We start from the raw sequence: 17,547 nt of genomic DNA, 5'->3' as shown, positions 1-17,547 counted from the left end.
TTCATACATTCATTGGAACTTAAGACCATGCAGTCCAAAGCCATACCCACACCAGTATTGCTTTGTTAAAAGTTGAAGGTCTCAGAGCATGGTTACTTATGTAAAATGCAATTTTGAGTTCTATTCTGTAAATTGAAGTTGAAAAAGTAATATACAATATTTACAGGATAAGAGGGGGAAAAACTTGAGCAAAATATGATGATTCTAAACTTGAAAACCCTTAGCAGCAGTCTCAGTTCTGCATAACCTGGCCTTGCCTACTACTCTCATTCCCATTTTCTAACATCTGATGAGTAGAAATGCAGTTAAGATCAACCACATTGTCACCACTAACATAGACTACTCGGAAAATATCATACTTCATGTCGATAGAGAAGCGTTCAAGATATGGCATCATCCATTTTCTGTGGTCAGAGTTGAGAATCCAACAGTAACAAAAATGGAGAGACTTCCACACATGAATGCACACCACTCTGGGCTTGCTTTGTCCCTTGAAGCAAAGGCCTGCGGTTATGCCTTCCATTTTCGCAAAGCGAGACCTTAAAATTGCTAAGACAGCGTAGCAGAGGTCATTGAGGTCATTAGTAGTGGTGACTGCTGAGTTCAATGATATTATGTCCCCAGTGGAGAATTTTGCAGTTGAAGAGCCATCTCTTGATTCTCCACCGTATGCTTCAAGGAAACTGTGTTCAATTAACACTGCCATGCTTGATATGCTGGTCAGCATTGATTTCTGTAAAGTGTCAACAACATAAATAAATACATAAAAAACAATGAATAAAAGGAAGAACTGATTGGTGTATGTCGTTGATTAATGTGAAAGATAACAGAAGAATAAGGCCTTTTTTTTTTTATGCCTCTATCCACACCAGTAGATTAAGTACATAAAAAACATCTGAAAAGAATAGAAATTCGTCTCAGTTCTTCCAATTCCAACATGTAGTTAGGAAGCAATCTGATTACAACTCTGCATAGTTCTTTCACAATTTTTGGAAATCAGTGTGGGATTCAAACTGTGGTAATCCCATGTCATATGGTATTCGTAGTCTCAAAATTTGGATTTGGGCCTAACTCGATCCAAAAAATAAGTTCAAGAGGTGAGAGTTGCCCCCACTTATATACATCATTTTGGTCTATTACTAGTCCATGGCAATTGCTAAACATTGTTAGAGCTCAAGCTAAACATTGCAACTGACAACAATCACATTATTTACTTCAGCTATAAAAATTGGCACAACATCTGTAGTATCTGTTTTAGATGTCCTGTCTAGTCTGGATAGTGGATAGCCTAACAGGGTTCTCTGATCATGACTAATAAAATAAGATGATATTTCCATACAGAGATCATTTTTCTTTGGCATGTCTCTTGTGCATGTCATAATACTTATAGATGTGAGAGCCAAATTCTTGATGACTAGTCCTTGAAATGATATGTATTTTTCTACTTTGTAGTGGATTTGGCTGGAGCAAATGCCACTGTTTTCAAATGAATTTTACTAGGAATAGGATACTTTGCCTATTTTAATGATCCAAGAAAGCAAAGAGATCACACCAATAGTCAAGTCATTGTCCAACTTACAAGGGTTGAGGTCAGCTCCTCTTTTTCCTTACTCGACCGCCTCTGCCATGCTCCATACCATATGATCTGATTACACAGCAGAAATATTCATATTAAGTTAATAAATCAAGAAAGATAAAGAACAATGGTTTATGATATGCCCAGTGAAAAGAAGATCAACCCAAGAGATTAGCACTAACACAGAATAGAACAGTACTAGTGGGACAGATGGAATGAAACCACTATATTTACTGAAAACAAGGACTGCATTGTTTTACCTGAAGCCAACAATCAAAAAATAAATTGGGTACTTAAATCGATAATTAAAAACCAGTACTGTAATTATTATAGAAGTTTAGAATTTTGTGGTTCTAATTCAGGAAATTGATTACTACTGATAAGCCACATGGTAAAACAAACCACTGAGTTAAGTGAACACAATCATAGATGTTTAACCTATATATCTATGAATTGATGGCAGATTCAACCATTACAGATGGTAGTCTACCATGGAGCAATGGCATCTGAAGTTGTCATTCACTGAAAGATAGATGTTCTTCATGAACATGAACTCGTGGGTCCAAAATCCCACGTGGAAAACAAATCTGAAAATAAGAATGAGACAATAAAATCAATGTAAGGTGCAATCTTTCTGTTATTTTCTTCCAGCCAATGGTTGGTAGTTGGTACTATTCAAGGATAAAAAACGGGTTTCATAAACTATAATCAGCAAAGTTTTAGAACAAATTGAAATTCATTGGGCAAAGAAAGATCATACACTTTCAGAATTGAGATAATTAAATTAGGAGAAATTATTTGAAATGAACTAAAAATTGGAAAGCTGAGAAAGCAAAAAAACTTACCATATTTCCATGGATGCTCCTAAATATAGAGCTTTGAACACAACCAAGGCTCTCAGTGGTTAAGGAGAAGGCTTTGAGTCCATGAACAAGGTCATCTATGATTACAATAGTAGGCTTGAAAACAAAGAAACTTATGTCCAAATTCTTGTTGTTAAAAGGGACAGAACATGCCATCTCTTGTGTTTGTACTTCGTATATTCTTAGCCTTCACTGCTACTAAATTACTAATGTTCGTTTTTGTGTGTGAGTCATCAAATATGAAAAACAAACCATAAGACACGCATACCCGAAGCTTCCATCAATTCTTCTAACTAAGGTTGCTTTCTAGAATGGTTCCAAATTGGTGTAGAGGAATTCAACTGGTTGTTTTCTTCTGCCTGGTCTTGTGTTGTTTCTTGTGAACGACCAAGTCTTATGAATGGAACCTAAACACCGTCCCGTGCATTGACTAGTTCAACACGTTCACATATTTTGCAACATAAACAAAAAGATGTTTTTACATCTAAGAAATTTCTAACGGATCATCGTTGCTATCCATATAGATATATATTATTACAATTTCTGGAAGCTAAGATGATAGAATTTGATTGAACTGATTTAAATTTCAGAGTTTTCCATTTTTTTTAATGTGAGAGGACAAATATAATATTAGACATGCAGAACATAATAAAGTTTGTTTAAGAATTTATAATATTGTTTTTTAATAAAAATCTAACACGTACAATGTTTTCTTAATCATATTGTGATCCTGTAACAAAAAAAAATCATATGGTGATATCATTAGATATAAAAAATGAATAAGGCTCTTCTAAGAACTTTGTCTTTAGCAGTAAAAAAAGAGAGAACTTTGTCTTTAAAGTACGAGTAAGAGCCTCTTTATCTATAACTTAATTCAACATAGATTGAAATTTCGATATAATAAATTACAACAATTAATAAGCTTATTTTTATTTACAAATGATATAACTTGAAAACAAGAATTTAATTCATCATATACATTTGTCAATGTAAAAAAATTGATTATTTTATTACATCATTTTATTCATGGCGAAAAATTGATTTCTTATTAGATGCTCGTTTGAAAATATTTTACAATGACAAAACACATAAATTAAATTCTTAACATAAAGGGGAGATTTTTTTGAGACATAGATTAGGTGTCTATAAAAAAAAAACATAAACGGGAGATTTACTGTTTTTCATAAGTAACACACTGTAACAGTTTTAACACAGACGTGGGATTCACTGTACTTTTTATTAGTATATTTCATAAAGTATTAAACATTGAAATGCTTACGGGTCAAATCAAAGTCTACGGCTAAACAGAAGATGACTGAATTCCAGCCGTGCAACCTACGGTAGCATTCAATTTCTGATTTATTTTGCATAGTTCAGTCGGTGCTACAGGGTAAGATATTATCATATTCGGTACGGAAGAATCACCAATATTATTCTTTATTCTTTTTTGATAAATAAGAACCAAGATATGCTACGAAAGATGAAATATTTCTATTTTTGTTCGTAAAATGCCTTTTCATTCTAAAATATCATTTTTTTTCATGACTATAACTGGAACATGAAATCTCAATCCATTTTAGAAGGCCAGATTGACAAAATCTTCATTCATATTATAATACTTTCTCTTTAATTGGCTATGTTTTAAATGAGGTTTTAAATTTCTTTAGCCAAAGCTCAAATTTATACATTAATCTCTTTTAATTGGCAATTTTTAGATGAAATTTTAAAACACAATGATATAAATCCCTAATAAAATGTTTTTATCAATTATTGTATTTTAAAAAATTTCTACTACCATTCATTAGTGAATTTTGAGTATTTACATATATAATACATAAAAAGAAGAATAATTTTATTGAAGTTAATCTTTATATGAAAAAAATGTTCAATGCCTTGATTTACATGAAAAAAAATGACATTCTCCCTTAAAAAAAAAAGTCATTCAGATTAACTTTAATTTTATTGAACATTTCTTGATTGTTATCTGTCACTGGTTAGGTAGCAAATAACCATATACTGTAATGCAAGAAGAATCCACTTTTGACTGGTGAAATATAGCCGCAACAGCAAAATAGAATGAAGATGAAAGAAGACAGTGTGAGCAAAACTCAATGTCAAGTTGACCAATTGTTATTTATAACAATTACCATACAATTGAATAATACAACTTTGTAGCCAGCAGATTAGTTTCATCGTAGAGTAACGCACAGTGATTGCAGAAGAAATTTAAGATGTGGATTTTTTTAGCTCTTAAAACTCATTGCCCACTCAATTTGTTTTCCGGCATCAAGGAGTCGATTATAAAATTATTCTAATACAAGCTTTCACGAGTTCAATAAGAAGAATTGGGATTTCCATCAAAGTAAGTTATCCTCTTCTCATATCCAGAAATGCGACCTCTAGCAAAAATGTGGCTTTTTACTACAGCAGAAATTGAGGATATTCTGTAAAGAATATTAATGCTCCAATCCAATCTAATTAAGATCAACAGTATGCGGTATACATTGTCACATGCTTTAACCTACAATAACATGATAGCACATATTTAGATTTAAGTGTATATTCATTGTTATATTCGGAGACAAAATACATAATTGGTGCTATCAACTGCAATAACATGAAGTATTATTACCTTCCCTTACTATAAGTTTATGGGGACTCTCAAACCATCATGAGCAAGCTTCACCGGAATTCCTTCCCTAAGTACAATAGCAGAAGAGTCAATTCTATCATTTTCTAAAATCTACAACATATTATAGAGTAAAAAAACATATATAGTTCCCCGTTAAAACTAGATTATCATGTCAGCTATTACTGAACGTATTTGCAACAGTTTCGACTTCTTTAAAAAAGAATAAGACATCTACCTTCTGGACCACTCCATCAAAAACTCATTGTCTTTATGGTGATCAAACTCGTGAGTCATGCCAATTAGTAGTGTTTGCTTTGGACACAACCTCTTCACAGTTTCTAGAGTCTGTAAAATTACCAATTAATTAACATTTCACCATGGGGTAAAGGAGACATGAAGTGTAAATATCATTTTTCTTTTGTAAAATGGAAAACAAACCTGTGGAAAACAAAGGTGAACATTGTGTGACCCAGTCTGCGATAACACAAAGAACAAAGAAGGAAACATGAATCACAAAAAAAGAAATATGAAAACTAAAAGAGGGAATTGACATGTATATGAAATTTCTCACTTCCAAATAATCAATAATGCAACTTGAAATTTATGTTTCTTTAAGCAATGAAAGGACACAGGGCTTTATTATTTTAAAATTGAAGATATACTAAAGTGCATGAAAATTTTAAAGGATTTAGGTCTAGCAAATCATATCATCAGCCTTCTTTGAGAAAATTGTTAAACGCACAACAAAATAGTGATGTCTGTCTTGTATAAGAAAAATAAAATTTACTCCTGTAAAGAGACACTAATATTCCACAAAACAAATTAACAAAAGATTGAATCAGATCAAGTCATAAGCAGCAACAGTTAAGGTAAAAGCACTTTTCTTAAAAATGATGCAACAGAAAAGAAATCAAGCATGTCAAGTGACAAGAAATCAAGAACTTTTCTTAAAATTCATACATTATCGAACAAATTCAGTGGCATAACATAACTGACATTATATATCTGAAAAATATAGCATGAACATCATATTTATATTTTAAACCCAAAAAAGTTGAAAATGGAACTACTGACCCTATATAAAGAATCCAATATAAGAAGATCCAACTGTCCAGCTCCACTTTTTGAGATGACTGTAAAAGGAAATTTATTGCTAGATATAAGATGCTGCAAATCATAATTCATCTGAGAGTTTTCTTATGATGTATAAATGCTTCAAATATGAAACTTGTCTTCTGGGATTGATGATGTTATTGCAATCTAAAGAGCTACACATGCATGCTGTCCAAACTACAGAATGACAGCATGCACTAAACTGCTAAAACGAACAATCCATGACTGATGTCCTTCTTTTTCCAGTGGAGAGATAAAGAGAGTCAGAATATATGATAAAACAGATAGATCATAGATGATTTCATATCTTAGACCACTTATAGATAAATGCATACGCCCAAGAATGAAGAAACTAATTTAAAACATACCATACTCTGTACTAGCAGGAAACCGGGAAACATCAGATATATAAGCCACCCTGTTTTTCTCACCAAAAAGAAAGCCCAAACAGATGTAATCCTCTCCATGCATAACCTACATCCATAAAGAAAACAGTTATAAGTCATTATATATAAAGGAGTATCGCATTCTCACCATTAAGGAAAAGATTGTGACAATTAACTGGTAAAGGAGTGAATTTTAATCCCGACGCAAAAAACTGTTGATTGCAGTCATCCGCAATAATGTTCCAGTCAATTTGAGCCACCCTTCGTATTTCTGCTCCTTCCTTGCGCTTTTTCTGAACCAAATAAGGAAACTTCTCTGCTATGCTGTTGCAAAGGTCAAAACATGAATTCAACCACTGGAGAGCATAAGACAACCATGAAATCAAATGAAAGGAGCATAATTCTGAGATAGGAGTTACATTGCAATCAAAACCATTTTCCAGATATACAAGCATCAAAAGACAGTGGTTGAGAAGTGCACACGAAACACTGCTTTCATCTCAAAGACTCGCATAAATAAAATATTTTCAGAAAGGCTAATATTTCATGCATTTAATTGAGTTATTGCATATAATTATCCTGTGATAGCAACTTGAATCACATCATCCATATTGAAAATCAAAGAGCCATACTGATCAATAGAGAGCCTTCTAAGTTTTAACTGACTGACCATCACAGCTAGTGGTACAACTTCTTCCTTTTGTGTTAATTTACTATAAAATACACATGATGAGAATAGTTTGAAAATACATGTAACAAAATGTTATGTGTTTATCTATATCTTCTTAAAGAACAATAAGTTTATCTAGTGTGTAAGTGATATGTCAGAACTTCTAGTTTAAGCATGTAATACAAAATATAACTAATATCAATGGTAGCAATGGTCCCATATGGGATGTTTTCTAAGCCCATTTGTTGAAGTCTCGATATTTAGGGTATTTGACTAAATGATTTTGAAATTGAGCCAGGAATGATGGTTCTGTTACTATTTGATGGTTAGGGTTACATGGTAGTAGTGCCTTATTAAATCTTAAGAGATGTGTATGAAGGTTTTTTGAAAATAGAGGGAAGTTGCCTGTAATATCATCAAAATCAGGTATGTATTGCTAATATTATCAACATATTATTTAATTAAATAACAAGAAGCAGCTACTGGAGATACCTATCCATTGAATGCTGACTCAAGTATATGGGTGTGGGATCAATATCATTTGTTGGACTAAAAGCCTGCACAGCACGTATATCATCCAATCCAAGGACTGCATCGGCATGTTCATGAGTTAAAATAATCTGTAATTCAAGCACAAATTAAATTTCTTTTTTCAGAGAATGTGAGTTTCGGGTGAATACAAATTGCATGGAGGAAATAATATATAGATAAAGGAAGTAAAACTATGCTAAACAAAGAATAGTAATCAATCCGTGTTTTAGAGTTTCACAGGTAAAATATAATTACCAAACTTCATGGTTTATAAATAATTTATATGTTGTTTTGCCCAAATCAACTTTCTTCCCTGGAAGAATGCAAAATTTTCTCCGAACCTCAGGATTGCTGCTGTGAGCAATTTTATGTGTCTTTACGGAATGGCACCATACATTCAGATTATGATCAGTCAATGGCAACTACAAATCTTAAGAGGCTCTGCTCAAGTTGCTGACGTTCTCACTAAGTAAACTAGAAAACTTCAAACTCTGATTTTGTTGATTAGTAGTGGCATAATTCATTGCTTTGTCTGCTCACAATACCAATTATATTAGCTACATAGAAATGGAAACATTACTGAATTTTTCCTTTCCTAAGATATATTTTGATATTTTCACCAAGGCTCCGCCCTCTCTCTTCACGGCATACACTGGATATCTTTACCAGCATATATCTGAAATGGAATACACCTTAAAAAATAAGGTGCACTAATCTTCTAATATAATAACCTATACTCGTATAAATATACTCACCACAATATGACCCTGATTTTTAAATTTTTTTTTTATCTCGGATAGTGATAAACCTTCATCTTTTAACTTTCTGCACTCATCTGACAGACTGAGTCTCCTAATGAGATTGTGAAGCAGAAGCAGAAGTAAAAGTAATATTAAATTTTATTTCAGGGGCATAATTTAAAATCTCCATTTTCACCATTCCAAATGATTATGGAAGACACATTCCAGAAAGAGGAAGCTAAAGGAAACAGAGAGATCCCAGTACTCAGACTAGTATGTCATGATATTCCTAGGTTGAGTATCTTTTAAATCAGTTCTTTTAGAAAAACCGCAACAGAGAACAGTGTTCAAAGCATCCGTGACACCATTCAAGAAAGGACATTGTCTGTAGCCCAAAAAAAATATGTATTCAAATACTTGGAAGTTGAGCACCAGTTAACAAATGTTCTTATATACATGATAAAATTTCATTGAAAAGAGGATTATGGGATAGTTCAGAAAATCATATATAAGAAAGAAATCTCATCCACTCTGCTTTGCTTCAGTTATGATGCGACAGAAGCTTATTCAAATTACAACAGGCAGACAATAAATAGCACAAAACCTACACTTTTTTGTTAGATAGGCCAAGCCAATGAACCATGATACAATAAAGATTTTCAGATTCACAACACACATTGAAAGGAAACACGTTGATTCCATACATTGTGCCAAAACATCAATCAAGAAAAGCCATGCTAGGGTACAAAATGCAACATCAGCAGAAACAAACGAATTTCTTTTTCATTCTCATTTGATGTAATCATCAAAGTTCGAAGCCATTAATAAAAGGTATGAAAGCCAAATTGAACTGTACAATTCAATAACTTGCGCACAGAAGGGAAGTATCTCTAAATTAAGAAGGCAGGCATGTTGAGAAAGGTGAACTCACAGAATCAATTCTGGGAATCCGATGGGCAACGAACCACCTAAGCACGGTCTCCCTGAACGTCTTGCCGACATCGATCAATATATACTTGCGATCGCCACCGTTGGCGGCGGCGGCGCCGTAGTCAATTAGGAGAGACGTATTGCACCTGCAAATCGAAATCTTGAGGCAAATTCTTGAAAGGAAAGGGGAGAAAGCGAAATGAAAAGAAAGAATAGAGGTGGGACCTGTAATTAGGGTTTCGTTCGGGAGGGATGGACAATGACTGGACGCAGACGGGGCAGGGAGGGTCGGAAGGCTGAAGGAGGCACATGAGGTTGGGAACCATGCTCGAACAACCGGTGCCGAGAAAGATCAATGCAGATTCCGAGGGAGTGCCGTCGACGAAGCCATTGAAAGTGGCCATGCCGTCTGTCACGACGGATCCAGAGATTGAAACCGAAAAGAAAGGAATATTCCGATGAGGTGTGGTGTGGTGCGTTCTGTGGAAGGAAGATTCCGATGGGGTATCCTGTTTATAGCTAGATTCAGACGCGCCAAATTCAACACTTTTTCACTTTTATTTCTCTGTTTTTTTTTAAATAAACTAATTTGAAAAGATACAGACTTAAAAAGAACAATAAATAAACCAAAAAGTGTCATTTAGTGTTATAAGAATAAAAACAAAACAAATATAATTTATAAAAATAAAAAATAAAAAAAATAATTTTATAAGAATGGAAATAAAAATATTAAATTATAAGAATTAAAAATATATATAAACTTGTTTTATAACTCCTTACGTGGAGTTAATAGTTATTGTTATAGTTGTTTTGGGTAGATCTTGATATTGTATACATTTGTGTACTTCTATTTTGACCATGCACGCGTATAAGTGTATTATCTATGTCATCTTTTAATGGGCAGCAAATATTTAAAAAAAAGCATTAAAATTTTGACTATATATTTTTACAGAATATGTTTTCATGGCTGGACTTAGAGGATCAAGATGCGCCGAAACATATCCTTGCTTTGATATGGACAATGTGTGGATTTTTCAGAACAAACAAGTGAAAATTCGTCCGATTTTACTCTCTGTTGTATAATGATCATGTCAATGAACCATCCTCAGTAGAAGAGATTGAATGCACTTGGAAAGCACCACCTACAAATGCTGCTGTCCAAGCTATAGATGTTTCTATTTTGAAGGATAAAGGAACGCGGTATGCTGCGGAATTTCGTGACCATGAGGGCCAGGTGCTCGCTGTTGCAACGAAGAATTGCACTCAATGTTATATGCTGCAACAATTGTGGAGGCATTGTGTTTCAACTTTCAAGTCTGCAGAATTATCCTTACAACAGGTGATGTATGAGACTGGTACAAGAGTGGGAAAAAGAAGCAATGCAGGCCACGAAATCATCTCACTGCGGAATATTTGATGAATGCAGAGGTTACTGCCCAGCAATTGTCTTGCAGATAAGCTCGCTAAACTTGCATTTTTTTTCTTTCAAGAAATGTATTGGATAGAAGAGTTGCCTCCGCAGGCAATTTCTTTCAAGAAATGTTGTATTTAATGATTCTTTAATTAGTGTCGTCCTTAAACTACCTATTAGCCGGAATCAAATTTTTAAAATACAGTAGTTGATTTTAGTTTAGGCAGTGAGGCAAATCCCAACACCAAAGCATTACATAGTTGAATATTTTAAAATCTACTTGGAACAAATCCTATTCATACAGTTTTGTATTTTTGGTTGACAAAGACACACAAATTTATTTTTTATTAGTGAATAATCTACCCTGTGGCTTTATTATGCAAAGTATGCCAAGTTTAGTTCTTGCCAAGAGAGAACATGAGTTTTATTAGTTATTCCTACAAAGCCTTGTTAGATATCCATCTCCTGAACATGGCCAAGCATTCTTCAGGCTTGTACTCCGGAGCTGTGTGGCCTCCTCCCTGAATACTCAGTAAAACAAAGAATTCCATCATTCAATCTAGACTCTAGAGTTCATGAATTCTAATAATAAAAAAGTGCTTATTAAATTTCTACCAATGATAGGTGGACTTAACCATTCAAATTTACTTTGTGTATATAAGATCCAATAATCTCAAGGCCTAATTCACCTATCTTGAATATACTCATCAAACGGAATCTGTGTGTGTGACTCACAAGTGCTGCAAGAAAAACAAAAGACTCACCTTCACGGTGGCAAATGTCATACGATTGGAGTAAGTCCTTGTGTATCTACTTACACAAAAACAAAAATCAAGTACATAAACTAATTAGCTTTTTAGATAAATTAAGCCTGGTTATTATAATATATAACTACAGTTAGTGGAATACCCTGCAACTTGGCCATCTGTATGCCATTGCCTCCAATCATCCACAATGGAATAGTTCAAAGAGCTTATCCATGCTTGAGTTTCCAAGAAAGGAATTTTCATGTCATGATCCCCGCTGTTAGCAATATACAAAAGTTATTTGCTATGTAAAATTCAAATTAGTTCATCTGTGTTACCTTAAGCAATACATGAGCATAGAGAAAAAATATTGACCTGTATATCAGTGAACGATAGCCTTTTCTACTGAGATTTACATGATACTCATAGCTGCTTGAGATGTCCTCCTTGTTAGGTATATTGAAGGTACAGCGACGCCATTTTCCTATAGTTCCCTGCAGCACATGCAGCCAAGCTTTATGTTAATTGTTATATGCAGTTGTATTGCCAACTAACTATATGTTGGAAAATTACTGTCACTTGCATCAACTACACCTTACGGATATGCAGTGCACTGCGAACACTATCATCATTGGCCCAATAACCGCAGAGGAAGTATGCATAACTCTAATTGTGGGAAGGAAATAAACATCAAGTTAACATATAGGTGGAGAATTCGGCTGCAAATTCAACTATGTGATGACTGGATAGTTAGTTTATATATGGTATATGAAACTACAAATGCATGCATGATATAGTTAGAATGTCTTTGCAAAAATATACAGAAAAGAAGCATTGAGTAAATATTTATGATTCAATAAGGCATGAAGATTACCCGACAGTTTAAGGATGGCAATTTGAGATGAGTATTAAGGAAATTCTTTCTCGGATATTTCTTAAGTAGAGATCTCCTCCAAGATGTTTCAGTATCAAGCCAATCACATGACGGGTCCAAAATATTGACCATACTAAGTCCTGATGTAACCTGTGGCAATGGAACAATGGTTGATTTTATGATTGCCTGTTTGACTAGAAATTCTAATAATGAAAATTTACAAGGGAAGAAGGAACAGAGGGAAAAAAAAAAGATGAATACCTCATTGAATGTCTCGATATTTCTAGAACATAATACATTTTTGGTGTCTACATTTATGTACTCTCCTTTACAATTTTTTTGCAGTGACTGTTCATTCAAATAAGAGAGATCTGTTAGCATTTGACTTTTGTTTCTTTAACACAATTTTAAGAATGGCTGTTAAATTTAATGAGATTACCCTGTATAGTTCATCAGAAATAAGTCCCATTCCATGAGCAAAGGATATTCGATAGTTTTCATGCCTTCGAGTTGTTGCTGGATTCCCCAGCAGGTATCCCTGAAGAAAAGAACATTTCGTAATCAATCTGGAGCTGTTATATAAATACCATGGCAGGTTCTCAAACCAGTGGAATACAAAACCAATGAACAAAATTCGCCATTCAATCTATGGAGGGGTTACTTTGATTTTGTTAAGGGATATTTCTCATTAGCTGCCCAAAATATTATCATATAACCAAATTAAATTCGCATTGTATTCCACTTTTCTGAAGCCATTTATACAAACTCATTTTTTCCCTCGTAGAAAGCCTCTTGTTAGTTTACCATTTTGAAAAGAAAAAAAAAATGAAGAACATCTTTTTTGTATCAATGCACATCTTGGGCAAGTGATATATGCTCCAAGGGTTACATTATACTCAATTATTCAAATCAGTCTAAATTGAACAATTTTATGTTTTTGGTATAGGCGTATAGCAGTCTGTTCGATCAAACTAATTGAACAATTTGTGTTTAATATTAATTTACTACTTGGAATATGGTCAAGTAGTGACTAGTTTTAGTAGTTTGCAAGAGATCTTAAATCCAAATTTTCATTGCTTCTTCATGCTATCATTGTACAAAACAAACAAATGTAAATTAGAAATTTTCAATCCTGACTTCCATTTTTTTACCTTACCCTGACTCTCGCCCCAGGAACATCATAGTACTAATTGGAAAAAAAATAATAATTTCCTTACATCAAAGAGATACTTTAAGATGCTAACCTGGAGATTTATCCATGGTTGGAGCCCTTTTTCATTTCCTGAAAACAAGAGAATTGGCCAATAACTAAACTGTCAACATGCTATTGCAACTTATATAGTAACCCAATGACGCTATGGTATATATATCACTCTTCACCAGACAGCCAACTTGTACATATGTTTGTCATTCTAATTTTGCAGTACATGTTGAATCACATACGAGTCTTTTACCTAGAGAAATTTCTTGAACAATTGCTGGAATAGTAATGCCAGAGTATGAATCGCCACCAATGTAAACATCAGTTGACAAAAAATTTGGATGTTCAATCAACCACTACAAACATTTAAGCATGATTGTCACAATTTAATTGACCAACAGATTTGACTACAAGGAAAACTGAAATCATTAGATTATGAAATAAAAACAATAAAATTTGGAGGAACACCTTCCTAAGAAATTGATGGACTTGGTGAACTTGTATCCAGTCGCTTCGTTGAGTAGCAAACTCTGTTGTGGCATAAGTGAAGCCCGTGGAAACAGGCAAGTCTACAAATATAATGCTACTAACCTACCAAAAATAGTTATGATAAATACCAGTAAATAAGCATAACATAATCAGTGAATAGAAACAATAAAAGCTAAAAATATCGATTTCAGCCAACAAAATATTAGATGCATACAAGGCACCTTTGTCCATGAGTGTGGCCTCAAGACCAAATTGGGCAGGCTCCCATTGTATTCCTCATTTTTAAATGCAATTGGACCTGCAACATGCAAATAGAGTAAAATTTCTAAGTCTCGGCTCTTGTCACTTGGTACATACATAAGTATGGAGCAAAAGTAAAATTTGGAAACAGAGTTGGTATTGCCTATTTCAATGACAAGGCCAGAGAAAGCTGAGCAACCAGGGCCACCAGTGAGCCAAAGCATGAGAGGATCCTCCTTTGGATTGTTCTCTGACTCAATGAAGTAGTAGAATGCCTGCACATCCTCTGATTCACCCACTCCCACATACCTATTCAACAAAAATAAATAATGTAACATGTCTAAGATATTCAAGCAAATTAATGATTTTAATCCCATAAATTAAAATTTAAAACCATAGTCTTGCTAGCTAAGTGTAACTAACCCACCCGGTTTCAAGAACAAAAGGAAGGGGTCCCTCTAATCCAGGAAGGAACTTTACTATGGAGCCACACCATGCAAGTTGAAAGAACAACTGTGATAACAGAAGAAAGGGAAGTAGAACTCCAAAGTGAACAAAATCAGAAGTACTGTAACTTGAACTAAACTTTCCCATTTTCAAAGCACTCTCCCTTTTCTCTCTTAGCATTCATGGTTTTTGATTGGTGGTTTTTAGTCCTTGATATCATCCGAATTGCAGAGACACTGTTCATTATTAATAACTAACTTTCAACGCGTGCAACGCATGGGTTTTTTTTATAAAAAATTATATATATATAATTTTATATTTATTTTTATAAATGAAAATAAAATTTAAATATTTAGTATTATGTCAAACATAATTATATTATTAATGAGAAAGTTGACTAATTATTTTTAATTAAATATTTAGTATCATGTTAAACATAATAATTAGTATTTTTTATTTCATTCCTAGAGTACTCATTTTCAAATGGAAGAAAAAAAAAATGGATTGTTATTTACTTTCTGATGTGAATCTTACGGGGTGGATCCTTTAATACAGGCTACGAAAGTTTGGATGACGCCACCGATGAAGAAAGATAAATCAGGGTAGACGCCACTTTTAGGAAAATAAGGTAGACGTCACATGATATACTTTTACCAAAAAAAAGTGCTAGCATCTAGTTTCCTAACATATTATTTTTACTAGCTTCTCGAAATTTGTTCAAAGCTACAAAATTACATGTTAGTAGGATTTATTAATAAGGAGTAAAACACACATAATTTTATATTTTTTTAATAAATTTCAACTAATAACAAAAACACATGTTAAAGAATATATTATTAATATTTCTCTTTAAAAAAACAAAACATAAAGGTGAGCTAGCCTGGGATTGCAAGATCATCTAAAGAAAGTTAGCAATATATTTTTTTAATATTTGGTAAAATTTATTATACACAAATTGAATAATATATCAAAATACTACTTTATTAATAGGTTTTATGTGAATTTTATTTAATAATAATAAATATAAAAAATAGTATATCAAAATAATTGACCAGCATTTTTTAATAATTTAAAACTTGAAACAAAAATTATTGACTAAAAAACCAAGCTAAAACTACTCCACTCAAGTAATAATATTTTCTATAGAAACTACATATGTCTCTTTAAAAAACACAAGACAGTTTATTCCAAGCTAGTTATTTGTTAGGTTAGATCAAACTGTACTGAACATATATTTAGCAAAAAGCCAAAGACTTTTAAAATCCAATCTACATTTTAATTTGTATTAATTCGTGCTTCTAGAAGTCATGTAACTAACTGTAGTTATTTTATCTTGCGCCAAATGCCGCCACCTATATGATTATATCCGTTTATTGAAACTTTTTGAGTTTTTCCCATTAATTTTTTTTATTCAAACTCAAAAGTCTAAGCCGTCAGAGTTTGTCTCCCTCAAGAGCAAAATGTAAACATCACTGACTCTTCCCTCTCCAATACTATCAATTTTTTATATATTATTTGGGTGTCAAATTATTTCATTCCAGCCTAATATGTAGTTTGTGAAATTCTTAAGGCGCACTTAAAACTTTTAACTCTGAAGGACCAATATTTTTTTGTATAACATCCTATAAGAGAAAGAAAAAACAAAAAATTACCGTGTGTATAACCAATATTAGTCAACGATAATGGAGAAGTAACAAGTTATGGCACCGCACCTGTCATGATTTTTTTTATACTCGATTCCATGGTTAATAAACTTGTACGAGATTTGGTCAAACTTCCCGGCTACTTAATTTTATTTTATTTTCCTTCTTTGGGTTTATCGGAGTTTTTCTTCTTCTTCATGACTTGGGCTATAGCAACTAGCAAGACTCTAAGTGCTGCCCGAAGTCCTATTTTCAATAAAAAAAATGATTTTAAGCCTTCTTATAAATTATTGTTTAGACTATAAACTATTTTTCACATAATTTTTTTAAAAAACATAATTACCTTTTTTAAAAATATAATGATAATATCCTGGAATTTAAGGGGGTTAAATAAGGCTAGCAAAATTAGAGAGGTTAGCTCCCGCCTCTTTTTGTTGAAGCCTCATATTGTAGTTATGTTAGAAATTAGAGTGAAGAATAACAAGGCTGGTAATGTTAGAGATAAACTTAAGCTCAAAGGTAAATACCTTGATAACTATGTGAAGCATAATAATGGTAGGATATGGGTATATTGGGATGACAACATAGTGGATATCCAGGAGGTCAATTGCACGGCTCAATTAATCCATTGTAAGGTGTATGATGCAACTGGATACTTTATGCAGTGGTTGACTGCTATATATGGTTTCAACTATCTTGAGCAGTGCACAGATTTATGGCATGACCTTGAAGCTATAAACAAAACTCAGCAGGGCCCCTGGTGCTTAATTGGGGACTTCAACAATGTCCTTAAAACTAATGACAGGGTAGGGGGCAAAATGGTGTGTGAGAAAGAGTACAAAGATTTGCGTACCATGATGGACAACACTGGGCTTGCTGAAATGGATAGTAAAGGGGATTACTACACCTGGAGTAATAAGCAAAGTGAGAACATTATCTATTCTAGGATTGACAGAATCCTTGGTAATACGGAGTGGTTTAGCAAGAACTTGAATCTCAGCCTTACTAACATGACACCGGGGATCTCAGACCATGCCATGCTCTGTCTGAGAGAT

At 33.3% G+C, this 17,547-nt stretch overlaps 3 protein-coding genes across 7 annotated transcripts; all 3 read right to left on the bottom strand.

The window, feature by feature from the left end:
* Positions 1-96: 96 nt before the first annotated feature.
* LOC100795398 (uncharacterized) lies at positions 97-3,048 on the bottom strand. 2 transcript variants are annotated; one of them, XM_003546016.5, is made up of 3 exons: positions 2,422-3,048; positions 1,580-1,645; positions 97-733 (listed from the first exon to the last, which is right to left on the bottom strand). In XM_003546016.5, the coding sequence occupies exons 1-3, from the start codon at positions 2,593-2,595 to the stop codon at positions 233-235; spliced, it is 741 nt and encodes a 246-aa protein (XP_003546064.1). In that variant the 5' UTR covers positions 2,596-3,048; the 3' UTR covers positions 97-232. The 2 variants fall into 2 exon arrangements, with proteins under 2 accessions (XP_003546064.1, XP_006597508.1); XM_006597445.4 differs by lacking the exon at positions 2,422-3,048 and adding an exon at positions 2,067-2,163.
* Positions 3,049-4,540: 1,492 nt separating this feature from the next.
* LOC100794862 (MBL-fold metallohydrolase superfamily protein) lies at positions 4,541-9,972 on the bottom strand. The gene is made up of 10 exons (NM_001255897.3): positions 9,667-9,972; positions 9,443-9,587; positions 7,733-7,860; positions 6,747-6,894; positions 6,553-6,658; positions 6,146-6,204; positions 5,510-5,545; positions 5,307-5,416; positions 5,072-5,138; positions 4,541-4,960 (listed from the first exon to the last, which is right to left on the bottom strand). The coding sequence occupies exons 1-9, from the start codon at positions 9,843-9,845 to the stop codon at positions 5,081-5,083; spliced, it is 969 nt and encodes a 322-aa protein (NP_001242826.2). The 5' UTR covers positions 9,846-9,972; the 3' UTR covers positions 4,541-4,960; positions 5,072-5,080.
* Positions 9,973-11,104: 1,132 nt separating this feature from the next.
* LOC100794342 (serine carboxypeptidase-like 19-like) lies at positions 11,105-15,069 on the bottom strand. 4 transcript variants are annotated; one of them, NM_001255874.2, is given in 14 exon segments: positions 11,194-11,373; positions 11,617-11,662; positions 11,762-11,875; positions 11,974-12,092; positions 12,193-12,264; positions 12,473-12,622; positions 12,734-12,820; positions 12,912-13,010; positions 13,717-13,754; positions 13,927-14,029; positions 14,142-14,264; positions 14,384-14,460; positions 14,566-14,711; positions 14,830-15,033. In NM_001255874.2, coding segments are annotated over 14 exon segments (1,458 nt in total). In that variant the 5' UTR covers positions 15,030-15,033; the 3' UTR covers positions 11,194-11,289.
* Between the last annotated feature and the right edge of the window lie 2,478 nt (positions 15,070-17,547).

Source organism: Glycine max, chromosome 15, assembly GCF_000004515.6.
Source record: "Glycine max cultivar Williams 82 chromosome 15, Glycine_max_v4.0, whole genome shotgun sequence".
NCBI lineage: Eukaryota > Viridiplantae > Streptophyta > Magnoliopsida > Fabales > Fabaceae > Glycine > Glycine max.
The sequence above is the reverse complement of the archived record's forward strand: the minus strand, read 5'-3'. Positions and strand labels throughout refer to the sequence as shown.